The sequence below is a fragment of the Crotalus tigris genome, unplaced genomic scaffold (genome assembly GCF_016545835.1).
Source record: "Crotalus tigris isolate CLP2741 ecotype Arizona unplaced genomic scaffold, ASM1654583v1 scf7180000017834.3080900, whole genome shotgun sequence".
Lineage (NCBI taxonomy): Eukaryota > Metazoa > Chordata > Lepidosauria > Squamata > Viperidae > Crotalus > Crotalus tigris.
Genome location: NW_024096662.1, coordinates 212,828 through 232,345, shown reverse-complemented (window position 1 = coordinate 232,345; position 19,518 = coordinate 212,828). Strand labels below are relative to the sequence as shown.

At 40.5% G+C, this 19,518-nt stretch overlaps 1 protein-coding gene across 14 annotated transcripts in view; it reads left to right on the top strand.

The window, feature by feature from the left end:
- TNS1 (tensin 1) overlaps positions 1-19,518 on the top strand; it is a 356,761-nt gene that overhangs the window by 300,258 nt on the left and 36,985 nt on the right. For 9 of the 14 annotated variants that reach the window (XM_039343164.1, XM_039343165.1, XM_039343167.1 and 6 more), the window contains 4 exons: positions 2,485-2,571; positions 4,246-4,287; positions 11,291-11,490; positions 12,456-12,594. In XM_039343164.1, the coding sequence (XP_039199098.1) occupies positions 2,485-2,571; positions 4,246-4,287; positions 11,291-11,490; positions 12,456-12,594 (468 nt within the window). The remainder of the gene's footprint in view (positions 1-2,484; positions 2,572-4,245; positions 4,288-11,290; positions 11,491-12,455; positions 12,595-19,518) is intronic. The other 5 variants (XM_039343168.1, XM_039343169.1, XM_039343166.1 and 2 more) reach the window with 5 other exon arrangements.

The following is a 19,518-nucleotide window of genomic DNA, read 5'->3' as shown; positions in this document are numbered from 1 at the left end:
AAGACTATTTATAACTTCTCCTTGAAGTTTTCACTGCTGCATATACATCTCTGCAGTGTTGTGATCTCATTTGGCTTGCATTTATGACCAGGAGCAGAGTTCCATGGTGACATGGCTACTATTTGTGACTCTTTTTTTTTGTGCCAATTTCCAGCAAAAAAAAAGCACCTATTGGATATGCTGGATTTGTCTAATGATGACATGATTTGCTTAACAACCATGTGATTTGCTTAATGACCATGATGATTCACTTTATAACCATTGCAAAATGGTTATAAAGTTGAGTCCAATCACATGGTGCCTTGACTTACAATTGCAATGATTTACAATCAAAATTCTGAGCTCCACTGTGGTTGTAGTCAAGAACTACCTGTAGGAAGACAATCTCAGTTATCCCTACTGGTTTTTTTGTACTTCCCAAATAGGAGTCTAAGCTTTTCTTCAAAAGAAAGAGCTGAGGTGGCGCAGCAGTTAGAGTGCAGTACTGCAGGCCACTTTAGCTGACTGTGTTCAGCAGGTCAGCGGTTCAAATCTCACCGGCTCAAGGTTGACTCAGCCTTCCATCCTTCCGGGGTAGGTAAAATGAGGACCCAGATTGTTGGGGGCAATGTAAATATATATATACATTGCTTACTGGGGTACACCGCTTAGAGAGTGCTTGCACTTAAAGCGGTATATAAGTCTCATAAATAAATAAATAAATAAATAAAAAGTATGGAATTATAATAGAATTATAATTAAGCTGCCACCGTAACTTTCTCCATATTCACTATTAGCTAAATAACGTACACTGACAGTCATGCAAAATACTTGATAAAGACAGGCTTGTGACATAGATGTATTTTCTGCTTAAACTAGTCAGTAACAAATGGATACTTAAAAATGAGCACATTGCCGCAGTGGCAAAATATCTTAATGGAACCATTGAAATGTAAGTGCTAGTGATAGAGAGAAAGAAATTCAGAACAGGAAGAAGAGATAGGCTGGTCTTTTGGTCAGGAGGAAGTGCAGCTAGATTTGCTGAACGAGGTACAGATATCTCTGTGTTACACATACTCCATTTCTTATAGTATGAGTAGGTATAGAGCCACATTTACATCACGACTGCTTATGCATTTTGTCCTTATCCTGTCACACTGCCAGCTCCTTAGATGAGACAGCCACAAGGCCTTTAACCCCTAGTATTATTGCTGCTCTCTTTTTCGTTTCATTTATTTCTTCCTCTGGGCTCAGTCTATATCAGTGGTGGCGAACTTATGGCACGGGTGCCACAGGCGGCACTCAGAGCCCTCTCTGTGGGCACACATGCCGTCGCCCCAGTCCTAGGCCTTCATCTGGGTTTTATAAAACCTTTTCACTTTAGGCCTCTGCCGCCATGTGCAAAAAAAAAAAAAAGGTTCAATCAGTCAATTTTAACTTCTTGCGGGAGAGAAAAAAAGATCTTGCAAAGTTGGAATTGAACTTTTTAGTCCCACCCAGTCTGTCATTACCATGGCAGCCATGCCCACCCAATGGGCCACGCCCACCCATGGGCCACATCCACCCGGCACTCGATGATGCATAAGTGGATTTTGGGTTGCAGTTTGGGTACTCAGTCTCTAAAAGGTTTGCCATCACTGGTCTATATCATTGCTCAGTGGAGTTCTTCTTTACCCACTTGTTTATATTTGAGAGGAATACAGATAAAGAAACCACAACAGATGACATCCTGTGCAGCAGCTAAAGATGTTGAGCTTGTCAGTTGGAAAAGCTGACAGCTCGGGTTCAAGACCCAATGCTGTATGACGTGTAGACTTCCTGTCACTTGGCCCAGGTTCTTCTAACCTAGCAGTTCAAAAGCATCCAAATGCAAGTAGATAAATAGGTACTACTCCAGGGGGAAGGTAATAGTGTTCCATGTGCCTCAGTGTATAGTCATGCTGGCCACATGACCATGGAAATGTCTTTCAACCATGCTGGCTCCCTTGGCTAAGAAACAGAGATGAGCACCACCCCTTGACTGGACATGACTGGACAAGGGAAACCTTTATCTTTAGAACACCCTCTCTCTTCCTTAATTTTCTGATTGAAAATGAGGTCCATATACCAGGTTGATAAAGATTGTGTCCTGAATATGGTTTGAGTCCAAAGAAAGTTAGCAGTCTGAATGGTGTTTGTGATTACCTCCATATTTTCATTCCTGAAGTTTATCCTCTATATCCAAGGTACAGTGAAAGAATTAATAACTGAAGAGCTCTCTTCAGGTCATGTATTATGACTTACTCTCAAGCCACATCGCAATGTCTTAAAATCTTGGGGTAAGATTTCAACTAACATTTTCTCTTATGTTTTTTCCCCCTTTTTTTGTTTCTCCTTTGTTGTAATTTTGTTCTCTCTGTGTGTCCTCTTTGTCCCGCACACTCTCCATGATGGATTTTGTTTCTTCCTTGGTTGACCTTCTGCTTCTCTACTCCTATCCGCCCTACCTTCATCTCACCTTGTCAGAATACAACGCCAAACTCCGGGACCTCCGGAACAGCATGAAAAGCCCCCATCCTCCTCTTCACCGACAGCGATCCTTCTCTTTTTCTGGTTTGTTCTGTTGCTGCTTTTCCGTCTTTCTCCCTGGTCTTTCCTGCCGTACAGATCCTCCTAGCATGGCCCTGGGCTCCCTTGTTCTGGCATGAAACTTGAGATTGGGCAGGTGCAGCTTTTTTCCACACTGTGGGGTTGATGGTGGAAGGATATGGCTAATTTAGAGTCCTTTCCAACATGGCACCATTTGTTTATTTACCAGCTCATTTGTCAGAGAGTAAGCGCTGAGAAATTTATCCTCTGCTTTTTCAGAGATGACTTCACACCCCAAATAAGCTTCCCTCCCCCACGTAACTACGTTTGGAAAACATATAATAGGTGCATTCACAAAACAGCAGTTTTGCCTATTCACAAACAATCTTCCATAACTTGTTAAAAAAAACCCTCCATGAATTAGAAGGGAAGCCTCCTCAGAATAATCCAACTATTCTCTTCTATTATTGTGGGACCAAAAGCATTCCTGCTCCTTGATCCAGTTGACCACCCTCATCCTCATCCAAAGACTTAAAAAAATAATAATAAAGGGAGTAGGAAATCTGGTAAGCAGACTCTGTAGACTACCATGAATAAAAGAATTCCCATATTTATCTGTCTCGAATCAATGTGCTGATCTGGTCCGGACTCTAAAACAGCCTTATGAGTTCCAACATTTTTGTTTCTATCATTGTATTTTCTCCTCATCTCCCCCCCCCTTTCCTTTCCTCTATGATAGTGTGTCTCGTTGACGAATCCATTTGCTCCATGTGACTGTTCATCCGTGGTGTGTAGCTAGAAATCACCCCCACAAGGTTTGGCTGGGGAGAGCTTATCTTCTTCAGGGCAACCACTCTCACTACTGCTTTGTGATTGGCACTGGGTCAATATTTCCATACATGTTGAAGTGTGCATGTATGGATGAAGGGGAGGGGGGAGTTTGCATGGGACTGTTGTGGAAAGAGGCAAAGGTTCAGGAATGGAACATTCACTTTCAATACAGCTTGGCCAGATGTCAAAGTTATTTAAGGGCCTCTGTGTGTTCGACAGCACCGCTGTGGCATTTTACTGCAGATCTTTCCACATAGCCTGGCAGCACTGAATGGAATCAGGACGGAGGCTTCCAGTTTTGCATGGCAAACAGAGGGAGGGGTGAGCATGTGGGTGTGTAAATTCTAGACCAGGGATAGTCAACCTTGGCTCTTTTATGATTCATGGACTTCAATTCCCAGAATTCCTGAGCCAGGAATTATGACTCGTGAAGTCCACGAGTCATAAAAGAGCCAAGGTTGACTACCCCTGTTTTAGGTGTTCTGATTCACGAGGAGCACTCTGAAGAAAAGAGGGTATCAATGGAATTCAAAAGTGCAGTTGCATCATAGTGTCCTGTTACATTTTGGGGAATTTGTGAGACAGCAAGCCTGAAGTTCTCCAGAGAAGAACTGCTTTTTACTGGAAACTCCTTTTCAGCAGCAGGGAGTACTGAATATTTAGTTGTTATGTTTCAACTATTTTTATTTTAACTGATGCAACCCTCTTGGCATATAAATGTTTGCAGTTAGTTTTGCATCATCGTTAGGTAGGACTGGTTCAAAAATCCGTGTTGATTTGTGTCATTCTTTATCTTTACAGTATGAAGGACTACCATTTGAATAGAAGATGCTATTGTTTAATCTATTTAATTTGTACCTATTACAGGATACTTGGCCCTTCTGAATCCACCCAGCTCTGTCCCTACAGGTTTGGAATTTGAACTCCTGCAAAATTTCACAATGCTTTAGTTGATTTGGAAAGTGGCTTTTCCCTACTCCACATTTTGCTTTCTGAGGGCCTGAGGACAGCGATCCCAAATAGGCTCTGCTTGTCTGACAGACAGCTCCAGAATTAATGCAAAAGCATGCCGTATGCCTGATAGCCTGTCACTTTGGCTTCTGGCCTCACTGAGGAATGAAGATGTATACATACAAACCTCACTCCCCCTTCCCCCAAATTTTAAAGGAGTGGAAGGAAAACTGGAATGGGCACCACTGCATGCATGATTTATTTCACACTTTGGGGCTCCACGCAACATACGCTATATAGAATATTGTTAGAATGATGGAAACCACTCGTGCATAGGGAAAAAAAACCTTAGCACTAATGAATAACTTTGTGATTCCCAAAGATTTCTCTAAATGGTATTATCTCTTCTACTGAGAGGCATTAGTATTCCTGGGGTGTGGGAGGGGAGCCTACAGTAAGTGAATAGTTGGTTGCTCTTACGCTAGCCATATTTCTCCCCAGCATGAGTCCAATCTTGCTAATCTCTTAACTGCTCAAATTACCAGTGAAGGCAGATCAAGCTATGCATTTGGTACTGTACTGTAAGAGTTCTCTCCTAAAAGCTGTAAAAATATTCTTTTCCTTTAAAGCGAAAATACAGATTTAATAATGGAAAAGAAAGAGAGTTTGAGGGCTGTTTTTATTATTTAGACCAGGGGTCTCCAAAATTGGCAATTTTAAGACTTGTTGTCTGAGGAATTCTGGGAGCTGAAGTCCACAAGTCTTAAAATTGCCAAGTTTGGAGACCCCTGATTTAGACAACAGACAACAGGGGAATGGTTACGATTTGTTTCCTTAGCTAGTAAAGATGCAATAGCTAACCTTCCCTTTCTGGCCAGCAGATGAAAAGTGAAATGTCTCATACAATCGGTACTGGAAGGCTTGCCACCTCCTCAGCTTCATGCAATTCCCCACGTCCCCTTGTAAACATAGTAAAATAATTACACTGCTGGCATCACTGTGCATTATGGAGAGAAGCCAACACATTCTTTCTCCTAATTACTTATTTTTGACTCAGCCATCATACTAGGGTCCAACAAGCTGTGAAGCAGGGTGAGCCAGGCAGCACCACTAATGTGGGTTCACAGATTGTTTCGGGCTAGAAACTAGTGCAAAATCTAGATGTTTCTGCTACAAAGTTCACTGCTTGCAAACTAAAGTTACCTATTTTCAAGAAATCACATATCTGATGGAGGAAACCAGGACCTGGTGCACGCAAGTGTCCAGTAACAGTTTTCTGAGTGACATGGGCTCAACCTGCTCTTCAAGCAGATCTGAAGCAACATCTCATAATTTTGCATTGGCTTCCAACGATCATGGAGAATTCACAGTAATCTGAGAATTTAGTGCCATTTTATATTTCTTCTTCTTTATATTCCTCAAATAAATTACTTAATTATATCACACCCTGGCTTGGTTCATCATTACACTAAGCTAATGATGTCTATTGTTGGTTTACCCCCCCATTATGATTTAGTACAGTATTAGGAGTGAACCAAGCCATTGTGGCCTGTTAAAAAGCAATCATGGTTTAAAAGCCTTCCTTGCTGCTCATATGTGAGACATAGCACAGAGATAATTCATCAAATACTACTAGTAAAATCTAGTGATGCTTTTAATATCATTCTAAAAAGAAGAAACATTGTCAATATTTACTATTAAAGCATTATTACTTTTCCTTTCAGTTTGATCCGGTGTAGGAAAATTAATTAGGAGACCTTCTCTTTGAGGGCACTGTTATTCTGGAATTCCACCTTGCTTTTTGTGCTCTCATTTTAGATACTGTGGAAGCTCTTCTTCCTGTGAGGATTATTATGACAGATTTTACAATTTCCCATATGCTATTTGACACTGTTTATTTTTAATGCATTTTTATTACTGTTCTGTTTTGCAAAACCATCTTGAAGAAATGTTTATTTTTGAAGACAGGATACAGGTGAGGGACTCAATAGTGTTAATTATACTTTTATACACTGCATTTCCTTCAGAGAATATATCCTCTCTCCCTTTTCTCAGTTGTTTGAGATGAATTAGAGCAGTGTTTCTCAACCTTGGCCACTTGAAGAGGTATGGACTTCAACTCCCAGAATTCCCCAGCCAGCATAGCTGGCTGGGGAATCCTGGGAGTTGAAGTCCATACCTCTTCAAGTGGCCAAGGTTGAGAAACACTGAATTAGAGAGAGTGACTAGCTCAAGATCGTGCAATGGGCTTTAGGGCTGAATGATATTTGAACCTCAATCTTATCTTCAGCTGCTTCTAGATCAGGGGTGTTAAACTGCCGGCCCACGGATTGAATGTGTCATGGTGAAACCGTGTCCACCCCATTGCTGGCAGTGGTGAAAAAATCGTGATATGTCGCGACACGTCACATGATGTTGCAAGTTTGACACCCCGGTTCTAGACGTACTTATTGTGAATTTGTCATGAGGAGGAAAGTGACTTATATGAGATCAACAGCCATTTATAATCTTAACATTTTCCCTGATTTGCTTTTGCAAATTTATTTTTTTTTTAACTTCAAAGCCTGACCTTTTTTTTTTTTTGAGAACAAAAGGCTAATGGTTCCCCTATTACTAGAGAATAGATACCCAAAACTCCATTTATCTCTCCTTTTAAATTGTCTTTTAAAAAATTGAAAACCTCTCTAGTTCATGATGCCATTTAAATGAGTGTTACACATTTTGCAACTTCACAATTGTGCTTTTTCCAATTCCCCGTCATTTCAGTGATTGTACCAGATCTCATATTTTCTTTTTTGCACTTACACACCTCACCAGTTCTTATTTCTTTGTTTTTGCTTTCTGTAATGTCCATTGTTTAGTTTGAGTCATACCTTCATAAATCTAGGTTCAGCTGCTAATATGAAACCAGACAAAAAAGCATATTATGGAAGGAATGTCCCCTGTGTGTACAAGTGTGGGCTTGTGAATTAGACTTCTGTTCTCTTCTGAAAAAAAAATGCAGCTTATTTTTGAGAATGAAGGAGGTGGTCTTGGCATCTCCGCTAGAATGAGTGACAGAAGAAGTTTTTATACAAAATGTACTTCAAAATATTTTTGAGATCTATGCAGAATCAAAAATATATATACCTATAGGATGTGCTCCCTTTATTTTTTTGAGCAATATATATAAAACAGGATTATTCCGTCCTAGTCATTAGCTAGGACTGCAAAATAAAAGTTTCGCTGTTGCCCTTCTGAATACCAATTAGCTATTTTCATGTCTAGCCATGTTAGTTTCTCTGGAGTATCTGTCTGGTTATTGTTGGAAGTAATACACTAGATTAGATGGACCTGTGGTCTCATCTACTGAAGCTGCTGTAATGTTCTTAGAAAACCCTTTACATCATTAGGTTAGACTTTCCTTTCTACTTAAATGAGAATAACATAAAATATACATACAATTTTATCACACTTGGATACAATTACATGGAAACTTTTTTTTTTTTTTTTTTTTGCTTTTGCCATTTCTCACTGTATTTACTCTGTCTCTGGAATCAGAGCTATACAAGTCTTTTAAGAAATGGGAGAGAGGAAGAAACAGAAAAGTTCAGCAACCCACGCTGCCACCGCTATTTCATGTTCCGTATTCCTTGTTTTACAAAATGATAACACAGAGAGTGCATCAATTAATATGCACATCATCCTCCATCATGCCTGATTGGCTTCAAGTAAGTAGGGTTCTCCAGGAGTCCTTTGTGGTTCAGCTTGAAGTTGCTTCCAAGATCCAAAGTTTTATTTAATTTATTTGTTTGTTCGTTTATTAAATTTATATGCTGACCAACTCCCCATATAAGGTGACTCTTTAATGATGATGGACAGGTTTTCTTAAAGCAGGGGTCTTCAAACCTGGCCCTTTTATGATTTGTGGACTTCAACTCCCAGAATTCCTTAGCCAGGCACGCTGGCTGAGGAATTCTGGGAGTTGAAGTTCACAAGTCATAAAAGGGCCAACTTTGAAGACCCCTGTCTTAGAGGGTGCTTTGTTTGACTTGCTGGAGGCCCCCATTGTTTTTCTACCACTGGAGAGCTTAGTTAAAGGTTACAGTACTTTATGGCCTTACCCTAAGGACATCCAACACTAAGCTTATAATTGTGCTAGCAAATATAATGCAGAAGGGACAGAATGCCAGAACTACAATTCACTAAATGGGCCCATCTTTTTCAGCTGGTCTTCAATCATTCCCAGCAAGCTTGGTTGCTGTAAGCCAAGGCATTGTCATTCTTGGCTCTGAAACACTGGCTCTGTTCTTCCTTATCCTTCCCCCACTCCCACGGCCTACACACTTTAAAGGAAGGAGGAAACAAAGCACAGAAGGGCAGGAGGAGAGGATTGGACTCTGGTGCAAGAGATATTTAGAAATATGCCTGCCGCAGCAAGACCCCTAGCCCAACAATGACCATTTTCTTGAGGTGGGAGAAAAGTGGAATGCATTCCCTTGGGAGACATTGGCATCATTAACAGGGTTTTCCTTCACACATGAGCAGGTTCATTCTCATTTTTTGCTCTATTTATAATGGGCATTATCTCTTGCTCAGGCTTTGCTGCTTCCAAGTAAATTTCCCTGCAGTAAAACAATGAAACTTTCTTTTCTTTTTTTATACCTTCTGTGCTTGATAGGCCTAAGAACATGCTTAGGCCTTCCCACAAGGACTCTTGGACTTTACCTCTAGTTTATTGCAATGATTTAGTGCTCTTTTGATATAGGATTAACCAAAAATTTGTCAGGCAGGCTACAAATATGCATGATATGGTGGGAAACTGATGTGTGTGTATGTGGTTGTGTTAACTGAGGAAATCAACTTCCATCTACAGGTAGTCTCCAACTTATGACCACAATTGACCCCAAATTTCTGTTGCTGAGGGAAACAGTTGTTAAGTGAGTTTTGCCCCATTTTACGACCTCTCTTGCCATAGTTGTTAAGTGAATACTACAGTTAAGTTAGTAACACAGATGTTAAGTGAATCTGGCTTCCTCACTGACTTTGCTTTTCAGAAGGTTGCAAAAGCGGATCACATGACCCTGGGACACTTCAACTGTCATAAATAAGGATAAGTTGCCAATCATCTGAATTTTGATCACATGACCATGAAGATGCTGTAATGGTCTTAAGTCTCTTTTTTCAGTGCCATTGTAACTTTGAACAGTCACTAAATTGTTGTCCAGGTTCTGTATACAATTCTTTTATAGTTTAGAGGCCCCCCCCCCCACCAAAAAAGGCATTAGTTCCAAAGGCAGATTTCCTTCATCTTTGAAATATAATTAAAGGAAGCCAGAATTCAGAGACAGGTGGAAACGGATCTAAATCCAGTCTTTACTGGATCTCTTGCAGCTGCATAATGGTATTCTGATTATATGCTGCTCCAGCAATAAGGCTTGAGAAGAGGAGGAAAAACTGTGTGTGTTTTGCATTTATTAGTTCACTGGAATGTGTCTATGTTTAAGCTTGGCTCCTGAAGGTAAGGCTTTAAAGGAAAATGGCTCTGAGGGATGTTTAAAAGATTTGAACCCTGGCAAATGTGGAGAATGATATGTTTTCTTTTTAAGAAACAGTGTTGTTGTTGCCTTAATGACTGTTACATGTGTGCTGTTGAAGTTTTCTTTGTCTCTAAATTGATAGATTTCCCCCCCCCCTTTTGGCTGATACATTTTGACTGTCTGAATCACTTCTGCTTAATTCTTTATTGGGGTTCTCCAAAATCTGGTTTATCTACTTTTCCCCCACAGCTTCCTTCCTCTTGAGAAGGCTGCGGGGCTGGTATGAGTTAAGGAGAGATCCAGACCTGCTCAAACGTAGATTGAAATGAATGTGTTTGATAAACATTTTAAGGATCTCACCCACTGCTTTACCTTCTTGGCTGCCTTATTAAGAGCAAAACAAATACAAATCTAGACCCACGTAAGAGATAGGTTGCACAAAGAGGTTATTGGAGATCCAGGTGCCTGACTCTTTTCTTTACCTGGGGGCTGAACAGGTTTGAATGTAGTTTCTGCAAAATGTATCCCTGCAAATTTAAGAAAGGGGACGAGGATAATGTCCCTCTGTAAAAAAATTGTAAAAAGTACCAGTTATTGCAACAAACATAAATTGGTTTCATAACTGAACCTTTAGTTCTTCTTTGAATGCCTTCCTTCCCTCTATTGTTTATTGTACAGCAGTGGAATATATTTGAATGGTTATTAGGACCTCGTTGCTGCGCATCAGACATTCCTTTTGTTGTCAGGAGAAACAGAACTTATTCTTGAACATTTTGAAGAACTAGATATACAGTATATTAGCAGTAAAGAATTCCCTTGGGCTCAGTCTTAAAGATATGTGTTGGTTGACTTGTTTAAGCAAGTGCTAGCTTGTTCTTTAGGCTTTGTGGCACCCCGGGGTCTTGCTGTAAAAATAGTCAGATGAGTTGGAGGCCTCCCAACTTCTTAAAAAACTCCTGCTTTTCTCTAGCAAACAACTGTGAGAAGAAGCTGTCCTTTTAATTCTATTTAGATCTTAAAGTGCTGCAAGAACAGTATCCTAGATCTTTTCCAGTTCTTAGTGAACAGCTTTTTTTCCAGGAGTGTTTATTGGGTGTTTATAATTCTGAATAAACACAAGCCCACTTGATTTGGGGAAGGCATTGCCTGGCATGCCACTCAGAGGCCACGTGTCTTTAATGTGAAAGAGTTTATGTACCCCTGATCCAATTTTTTTTTAGAATATCTGAATTAAATCAATGACATTCTAATTGTCACAATAATAATAATCTGCTAGTATAGAGAAATTTGTGAATTTACTAATAAATTATTAGCTCTCACTGCCTCTTTCTTTCCCATGCTAAGATGCAGCCTAAAGAATGCCAATTTTCCAAGATCTTCTGTATGTGCTACAATTCATCCCATACTTAGCATCTTCCTTCCTCACATCATTGAATTTGCAGGAGTGCAGCTGCCACAGGAGAAGTCACCAGATGAAGGCGAAGCCCTTGTCCGGAGACGTACCACCAGTGAGGGTCAATACGAGAGCAGTCCCCAGGAACCCAGTTCACCACGAAGCCCGACCGTTCGATCACCCATTCACTCTGTCTCCCCAGAGGTGGTCAGCACCATCGCTGCCAATCCTGGAGGAAGACCTAAGGAGGTATGTTTTAAAAATATGATTTTCTTTTTAACCTCTTACACAATGGTAAAGGTACAAAGTGTTAAAGGAAAATTTCATTTGGCAGTAAGGTGGAATAAACAAGCGAGATAGGTATAGGAGACTCCGCTCAAATATTAGTTGGGTGGGAGATAGAAATCAAAAGTATTTGATTTGAATTTAGATACAAACCTACCCAACTGTCCAGTATACTGAAATCCTCATTTTTACAAAGTATTATGAAGCAGTTTGCCACTCAAACAACAAAAAAAGTAAGTTATATTTTAGATATGCAACTACAGGTGTGTGAGCCACAGTGGCGCAGTGGTTAGAATGCAGTATTGCAGGCTAACTCTGCATTCCCTCTGCCAGGAGTTTGATCCTGACTGGCTCAAGGATGACTCAGCCTTCCAACCTCCCGAGGTCAGTAAAATGAGGACCCAGATTGTTGGGGGCAAAATGCTGACTCTGTAAATCGCTTAGAGAGGGCTGTGAACCACTATGAAGCTGTATATAAGTCTAAGTGCTGTTGCTTGTGCTATTAGATTAAAAAAAAAAAGAATACACGAAAGCATTAGCAAATCCTTGGAAAGGCAATAAAAATACCATACCCACAAAAATGCATACTTTGGAAGAAATTCAGATGACAAATTTTTCACACATTTGCTTTGAAATCTGTAAAATGAAGAGGTTGTATATAATTGATTTGGCCATCCCTATGGAAGGCTCTTCCTTCAGCTTGGTGATTTATTGTACTGGTTTGGAGCAGTAAAATTTCCATGCTTATTCCTCCTCCCAGCAAAATAAAATATGGGATACCTGCTGCAACTTGCTTCCTCCCTCTCTCTCCCCCCCCTCCATCTTACTACCAGTTGAAGAACGTGTAGTAAGTGAAAGATCTTTGATGAAAAAGAGGTTAAACTATTCCATTCTGGAAACTAATGATATTTTCATTCTCTCTTTCACAGCCCCATCTTCATAGCTACAAAGAAGCTTTGGAGGAGATACAGGGGACCTCTCCAAGCAGCCCACCTTCCAGTGGTGGTGAGACTTCTCCCCCAACCCCTGCCTTCCCTGTCTCACCACAAACCCCTTACAGCAATCTGTGTAAGTTCTGTGGCTTAGACAAAGGGGAGGGAGAGGGAGGCTGGCATTTGGTTTTGGTAAAGCCATACTTAGAGGCAAACAGTTCTCAGCTTCGTGACACCCACCACCATTTTAATCACATTCTTATTTTCTCCCTTCTATCCATTGGCCCATCTCAGCTATTTCCTCACCCCCTTTCATCTCTGCTTGCTTGGTGCACCGTTCTCATTCACCATGAAGTATGCATCCTTCCATCATAATTGTCGCAACGGCAAAGTTTTGCAAGTACTGCAAGTATAAATATAGCCAGCAGCTCTCAGATGGTGATAAAGACATATTTCTTTCTGATCTGTCCTCTGCTTGTTGTTGCCCATAGCAAATAAGGGTGCAAGATCATTTACCAGAAATATATAGTTTAAAATAGGGCAGTTCCACACTACTTGTCACTATGTAAATGACTCATCTGCTGGGGATCTGCTCTGTTTTGCTGCATCTTTACATTAGGGTTAAAATACAACACATGGTGGGTTTTACTTAATTTTGCATATCATTAATTAAGCAGGTCAGCTAGTAATAGTAATGGAAGCAATATATTACATATTTTCTCATTCTTGGGGAAGGAGCAGGGAATCATTCTTTTAAACAAAAGGCAAATAATTTAATAATTTAAATGAATATCTTTTTGATAATTTAATAATGTGGATCAAAAATGTGCTCCTGCTGACTTTGGCAAATATGTAATTATCAGAATCAGGAAGATGATGGCATACAAGACTGACAGTAGTCTTCCTACATCCATCATCAATCCATAAAAGATACAAATTTCTCTAAGATATTTCTAACAAAAATGTAAATGATTAACCTGTTTAAAAATACATTTGCTGGTTTACTTGCTTACTAGGGAAATATTATTCCTCACTGAAACCTAACACACAAATTCTACAGGGAAATGTATTAACCTTGCTCTGATCCTTGTTATTATGAGAGAAGAATTCCCTGTCCTGTGACACATCAGGCACGATCATGAACTAAAAGTTTAATTTTTTTTATCCCTCATTGACATTTAAAATCCACAATTCTTATGTATAGGCTACAGAAATTAATTTGATCTTATATTTGAGGGATATTCCTTTTAGTGTATAGATTCTAGAAAATCACATGCTTCCAGAAAATCAATTATTGCATATATTACTTTCACTGTCAATAACAGTCTTTCTAGGTAGAAAAATAATATCCCAACTGCATTTATTAGAGAATAAAGGGGATCCGTTCTTAATTAGCTTAACCCCTGAGTCTGGTGGTGGAATGTCCCAGAGGAAAAATCCACGGTTTTGGGCAAGTAGATCCTATTTTTGGTAATAGTTGTAATTCTTCCTCTGAGCCTCTTATTATGTTGGGAATATGGAGGGGGGGGGCGAAAGAGGAGGGGAGGTCAGCTGACCTCTGCAGCTGGGAGAAAATGAAAATGTCTCCATATCCCAAATGTACGTTTCAAATACTGTAGATTTCTCAGTAACATATACCTCTGTTAGGGAATGCATATTCACAGAAAGCAATAGAATGAGTTGCATTAGCTTTTTGTATCATAGATCCATAGGGCTGGAGGTTTTCTAGTCTGACCCCCCACCCACCCAAGGTAGGAGTCCTCATATCATGTTCAATAAATGGTTGCCCAATCTTTTCTTGAAATCATCTAGCAGTGAAATACCCACAACTCCACGAAGCAAGTTGCTCCATTGATTAATAATTCTTAATGTCAAGAAATCCTCCTTATTTCCAGCTTGGATCTTAGACAAGCTTCCACCCATTTCTTCTTGTCCTACCCTCAGATGCTGTGGAGAATAAATCAATACCCTCTTCCCTTTGGCAGCCCTTCAGACTAAATGAAGAGAATTAAATGATCCCTTCTAAATACACAGTATTTAGGCCCTCCTTGGCCAGTTCATACAGTATTTAATATACAGAATGACATTTACCATAAAATTAACAATATTAAGTGGGAAGGCATGAAGTTTCAACTATAAATAAGAAAATAAAGCGTATATTCAAAATTCCACATTTTAATTCCACAGCTATGCCTCAGTGCGTCCTATGTAATGGGCTTGCAGAATAAAACATGGCATTTTGAATATATCAATCAGCAATGGCTTGTGATTCAGCTTGTTGGAGATGGCTTTTGAGCAACTATTACACTGTGCATCTCCTAATCCTCCAAAACACAAATGAAAGGCTTCCGTCATGAAGGGAATGGGGGAACCCATCAATGTGCGGTACTCCACCCCAGTGCCAGCAGCCATTTCTAGGAAGAGTGTTGATTCCATAATCTCGATAGCTCTCCCCAAACTGAGGAGATAAATGCACTGTTTGGATCATATTGTGCCATTCAAGATATAAATCTAATCTGAAGATATATGTAAGCACGTAGCAGTTGAAACTGCATGCAAGATTTCCTGTAATTAAATACTTATTTCCCCTGTTGAAATTCTATTAGGCTGCCATAGAGACACTTCCCCCACATGTGAGGGTCTTGTTAGGTTAGCCTCAACTGTCCCAAAGGTGCTTTTTCAAGAGGCAACTGGACTTTTTGTTTTTCCTTGAAAAACGCTTCGCTTCTCCAGTTCTGACTGTCAGAACCAGTCAGAGCTGAAGAAGCTTCTTGGATAAGAAGTGAAACGTCTTCAAGGCAAAACAAAGAAAGTTCAGTTGTCGCTTGAAAAAGCACCCTTGGGACAACCATGACGTGGATGACTGAAAATCTCCACAAACAGTTAAACCTCAGCTGTAAGACTTGCCATTCCTCCAATGGTGCGTTGGAGCCATCTCACACTGATTCGCTAGAGCCAACTGTTTAAATTTTCTGGAATTTTGTGAGTTGTTTAGGAGCAGAGGTGACCCTCCGTGCCTAGTGCACCAGCCAGGTTTCCATGATTGAGAGAACTCCAGATGGACAAATTGATCTATAGCAAGTCCTTGCCTCCCTATGAACTCTAGTGTAGTAATTGCATTTGCAACCAGATCAGCTCAATTACTTGAATAAGTGCATTCTTTTAATCCATGCGCATCTGGTAAGGATTCTGTAGCTGTTTCTGCTTTAAGTGAAAGCATAACAGCCCAGATCAGAATTCGATCTCCTTTAGCTGCTGAAGATGTTGGTGAAGACCTGATCTGAACCTTCCTGTTGCATGCCCTCTTTTTTCTCCCTCTTCTGAACAAGCATGGTTCTGAGTGACTAATCTTTGGTAACTTGGTGGTGGGTTTTTAAAATTCATCAGCTCTGAACAGTTCTGCCAAGTATTTCATCAGGGCAGAGCTAACATGGCTAAGCATGAACAAACATCAATGAGCCACTAAGCAACTGGGAAAGAGCAAAGACTCCAGAGGGGTAGAACAACCTTTTTCTTTAAATAACTGGATTCTTTCTGAACAGCCTTTGAGTATTCTCACATGTCAAAGTGCTGGATATTAGCATTTACTGTACATGAATAATCTCCCAGATTTAATGGGGGAGGGTGTCTTCTTTCCTGGCATCCTGACATATAAGGACATTCTCTTCAATGGCTCCTTTCCACGATTGACCAGGACAATGAGTGATTCTTACAAGTTCATACATTCTGATGTTGTGCCAGTCCCCCAAACTAACAGAGATTAATATAAGATTGCCTGGTCTGTGCAATATGCCTGGCTTGCAGCCCATTGCTAGAGCAGAAGTGCCTGGAGGGTCTCCAGACATTCTCAGGGACATTTCTCTGCTATCCTTGGTAGAGCACAAATGCGATCAGGCCAACCTAGCTTTTACTGAACCCATTCATTGCTTTCTGTGGCCCATATCCCATGGAGTTTTACTTAATGTCTATTAATTCACTAAGACCTAATTTCAAATAAGTGTCTGTAAGACTGTAACTTTTATAACTCTATCCCTTCCTTGATATGCTTAGGGACAACATGCCTTCTGATTCAAGTTATTTAGCTCCCCATTCCTAACCTTGTGCTCCCTAGACATGATAGATTAAAATTCCCCAAATTCACACTCATCATAGCCAGGAATTGAAAATTAGAGGCTATAATTGTAGAGGCTTTATTGTGGATGACTATGTAAGAGATATGCCATCTTCAATTATTCTTAGAATAACAGGCCAGAGCTCTCTAGAATTCAATATGAGTATTTATGGCTCCTCTGTGAACTATTTGATGAAGACTTGTCTTCTTTACCGGCAGACTAAAGTGCATGAGAGTTATGGGGTTTGAGAACAGAAATGCAATGGTATTTGCGCTGTTTGAGAATCCCAGTTGATCTAATATCCTGGACGTGAATTTGCTTGTTTCCCCTTTGCTCATTGGCCTTAAGCAGTAAATGCTAGCCCAGCCAAGCTAATCCATGATGAAATGCAAGCTCTTGGTAACTGGCTTTCCTTTAATAGGCCTGCCTACCTTCCTTTCTCCTCCTGCTGTGGGCCCCTGCGTGGGTACCCATCCAAAGCCGTAAGTCAGATGATTGCAGTGCAAGTCATGAAAAATGTGTTAAACTCTCCTCCCCACAACAGACAAAAGGTCTTCATTTGTTTGCTTCCATCCAATTAATCTTTAAAAAAAGAGTTTCAATGAAAAAACCTGAATTGTTTAGAATTGTCAGCACCAAATAAAACCAGCAGCTGAAAGAAATACTGAAGGCTGGAAAGTGCTTTTGTGAGACTTGCTGTTTCAAACACATCTCACATATACATCTGCATCTGTTTCCTTCATTGCTCCTTGCTGCATATCTACCACGGGTATATATGCAAGAATGGCCTACATGTTGTTCTCCTTTTAGACTGGGAAGGCATAAAATCTGATACACATTGATGTAATTGTGCAAATATTTTGTTGATGTACATGTTATAAATATAGACGTCTGCAGCTGTGTATATGATGTTGCTATTTATGATATACAATGCCTTGATGAAGTGTTTGTGGTCCCTCTGTCTCATGATCATAATCTTTGCAGATGCCATATCTGCCTTTGGGCAAAACTCTGACATAAGATGATGTCATCCATTCATTCATGGACATTTTCCAAACATACTGGTAATGGGAAGGGCAGGCTATGGACATTTATTGCCAAGAATGTTTGCTTTTTTTTTTTACGGCTGATACCAAGCAAGTGAAGAGTAATCTGGAAATCGATAGGTTTTGTCTTTTGCATCGTTCTGTAAATTCCTAAACAGCTGCTAATAGGAAGGATACTTAAGAAAGCTAAGTGAAAGCATTCTGAATTTTTATAAATGAGAGAAAGTGAGGATGTGTACATTCTTTGGATATCTTCTGCATAGCAAATTGCAATTAATTGCAAACCAGGAAAATTAGGTATTCCTGCTTTGCAATGTATACTCTAAATCAGGGCTTTTCAACCTTTTCACCCATTGTACCACTTTTAGGATATGGCAATATCCAAGTACCACCAGTCGCCTAGCAAGGTGTCAAAAACATGATGACCCCCCCCCCAAAAAGCAAAAAAGTGATGAAGTACTGGTAGTCCTCGGCTTACAACAGTTCGCTTAGTGACTGTTCGAAGTTACAATGGCACTGAAAAAAGTGCCAAGCAAGACATCTGGCTGTCCACCTGGCGGCACTCTTCCTCCTGTTCAAGGTTTTTATTGTTGTGAGCACTTCTGTTGAGGATTGGCAGCGGGGGTGGGATGGGAGGTGTTTGGTTTTTATTCCCCCCATCTCCTGGGTGGTTGCAGCAGGTTTTGGTCACTACCCATGACCCTGGGACACTGTGACCGTCATAAATATGAATCAGTTGCCAAGCATCTGAATGTAAATCACAAAACCCTGGAGATGCTGCAACATTCTAGCTGATTGGCGTTTCTTCTGGGCTCAGTAGCACCAGGATCAATGCCGAGCTCCAGCTGGAGCCTGGCGCTGATCCTGGTGCTTCCACTGAGCCCTGACAGTCCTGAAGAAGTGCTGAACCTGGCACTTCTGTTGAGCCCTGACAGCCCTACAATTCCAGCCATCTCTCGCTCAGGCTTGTGCAGTGCTGCCAGGGATTCAGCTCATTCCCCTCCCCACTACCATTTTCTAGGATAGTCGCATACCACCTGCTAGGTGCCAATGTACCACAGGTGGTACCCGTACCACTGGTTGAAAAGCCTTGCTCTAAATTCTTTATCACTAGGACTAAGTTGTTGATGGGCTGTTGTTTGACGCTGCTAAATATGGAAGAGACCATTGCAGTGATATCCTTGGTATTAGAACGAATGTAATATGTAGATGTCAGGCAAGATGTCAGATACAAATAGTGAGTCATGGTGGCGCAGTGGTGAGAATGCAGTATTGCAGTCCGGAGTTCATTCCTGATGAGGCTCAAAGTTGACTCGGCCTTCCCTCCTTCTGAGGTCAGTGATAATGAGGACCCAAATTGTTGGGAGCAATATGCTGACCTTGTAAACTGCTCAGAGAATGCTGTTAAGCACTATGAAGTGGTATATAACTCTAAGTGCTGTTGCTATGGAAACATTTTTATAGTATTAAAAAGTGGGGATGCAGATTCCTTTGGATAGGTATAGGTTATGCCCTGTCGAAAATCTTGTCAAACTGGGATTGTATAGAAATTCACAAAAGCAGTTAGTTTCCACACCCCCCCCCCCTTTCTTGTCTCTTTTTCTATCAGCCATGATGTTAAAGGCATGGTAATGTATGACATATATTAGACAAACAATAGCCTGGGGTGTCTTTGACCAGTTCTGCCAAGAGTAAAAGGCCAGTAGAAGCACAAAATGTCAGGTTGTGTTTTTATCAGAGGAGGAGATATTATTTAAGTAGGCCCCTCAGCTGTGCCTGAGAGAGGCTTTTGTCAAAAGCTCATAACCAGTATTGATAAGATTGTGTTATTAGTAAATATTTACTCCCAATATGCCAAGAACCCTCTTGCTCTTTTGTTATGCTAAATTGTCATCTCAATTG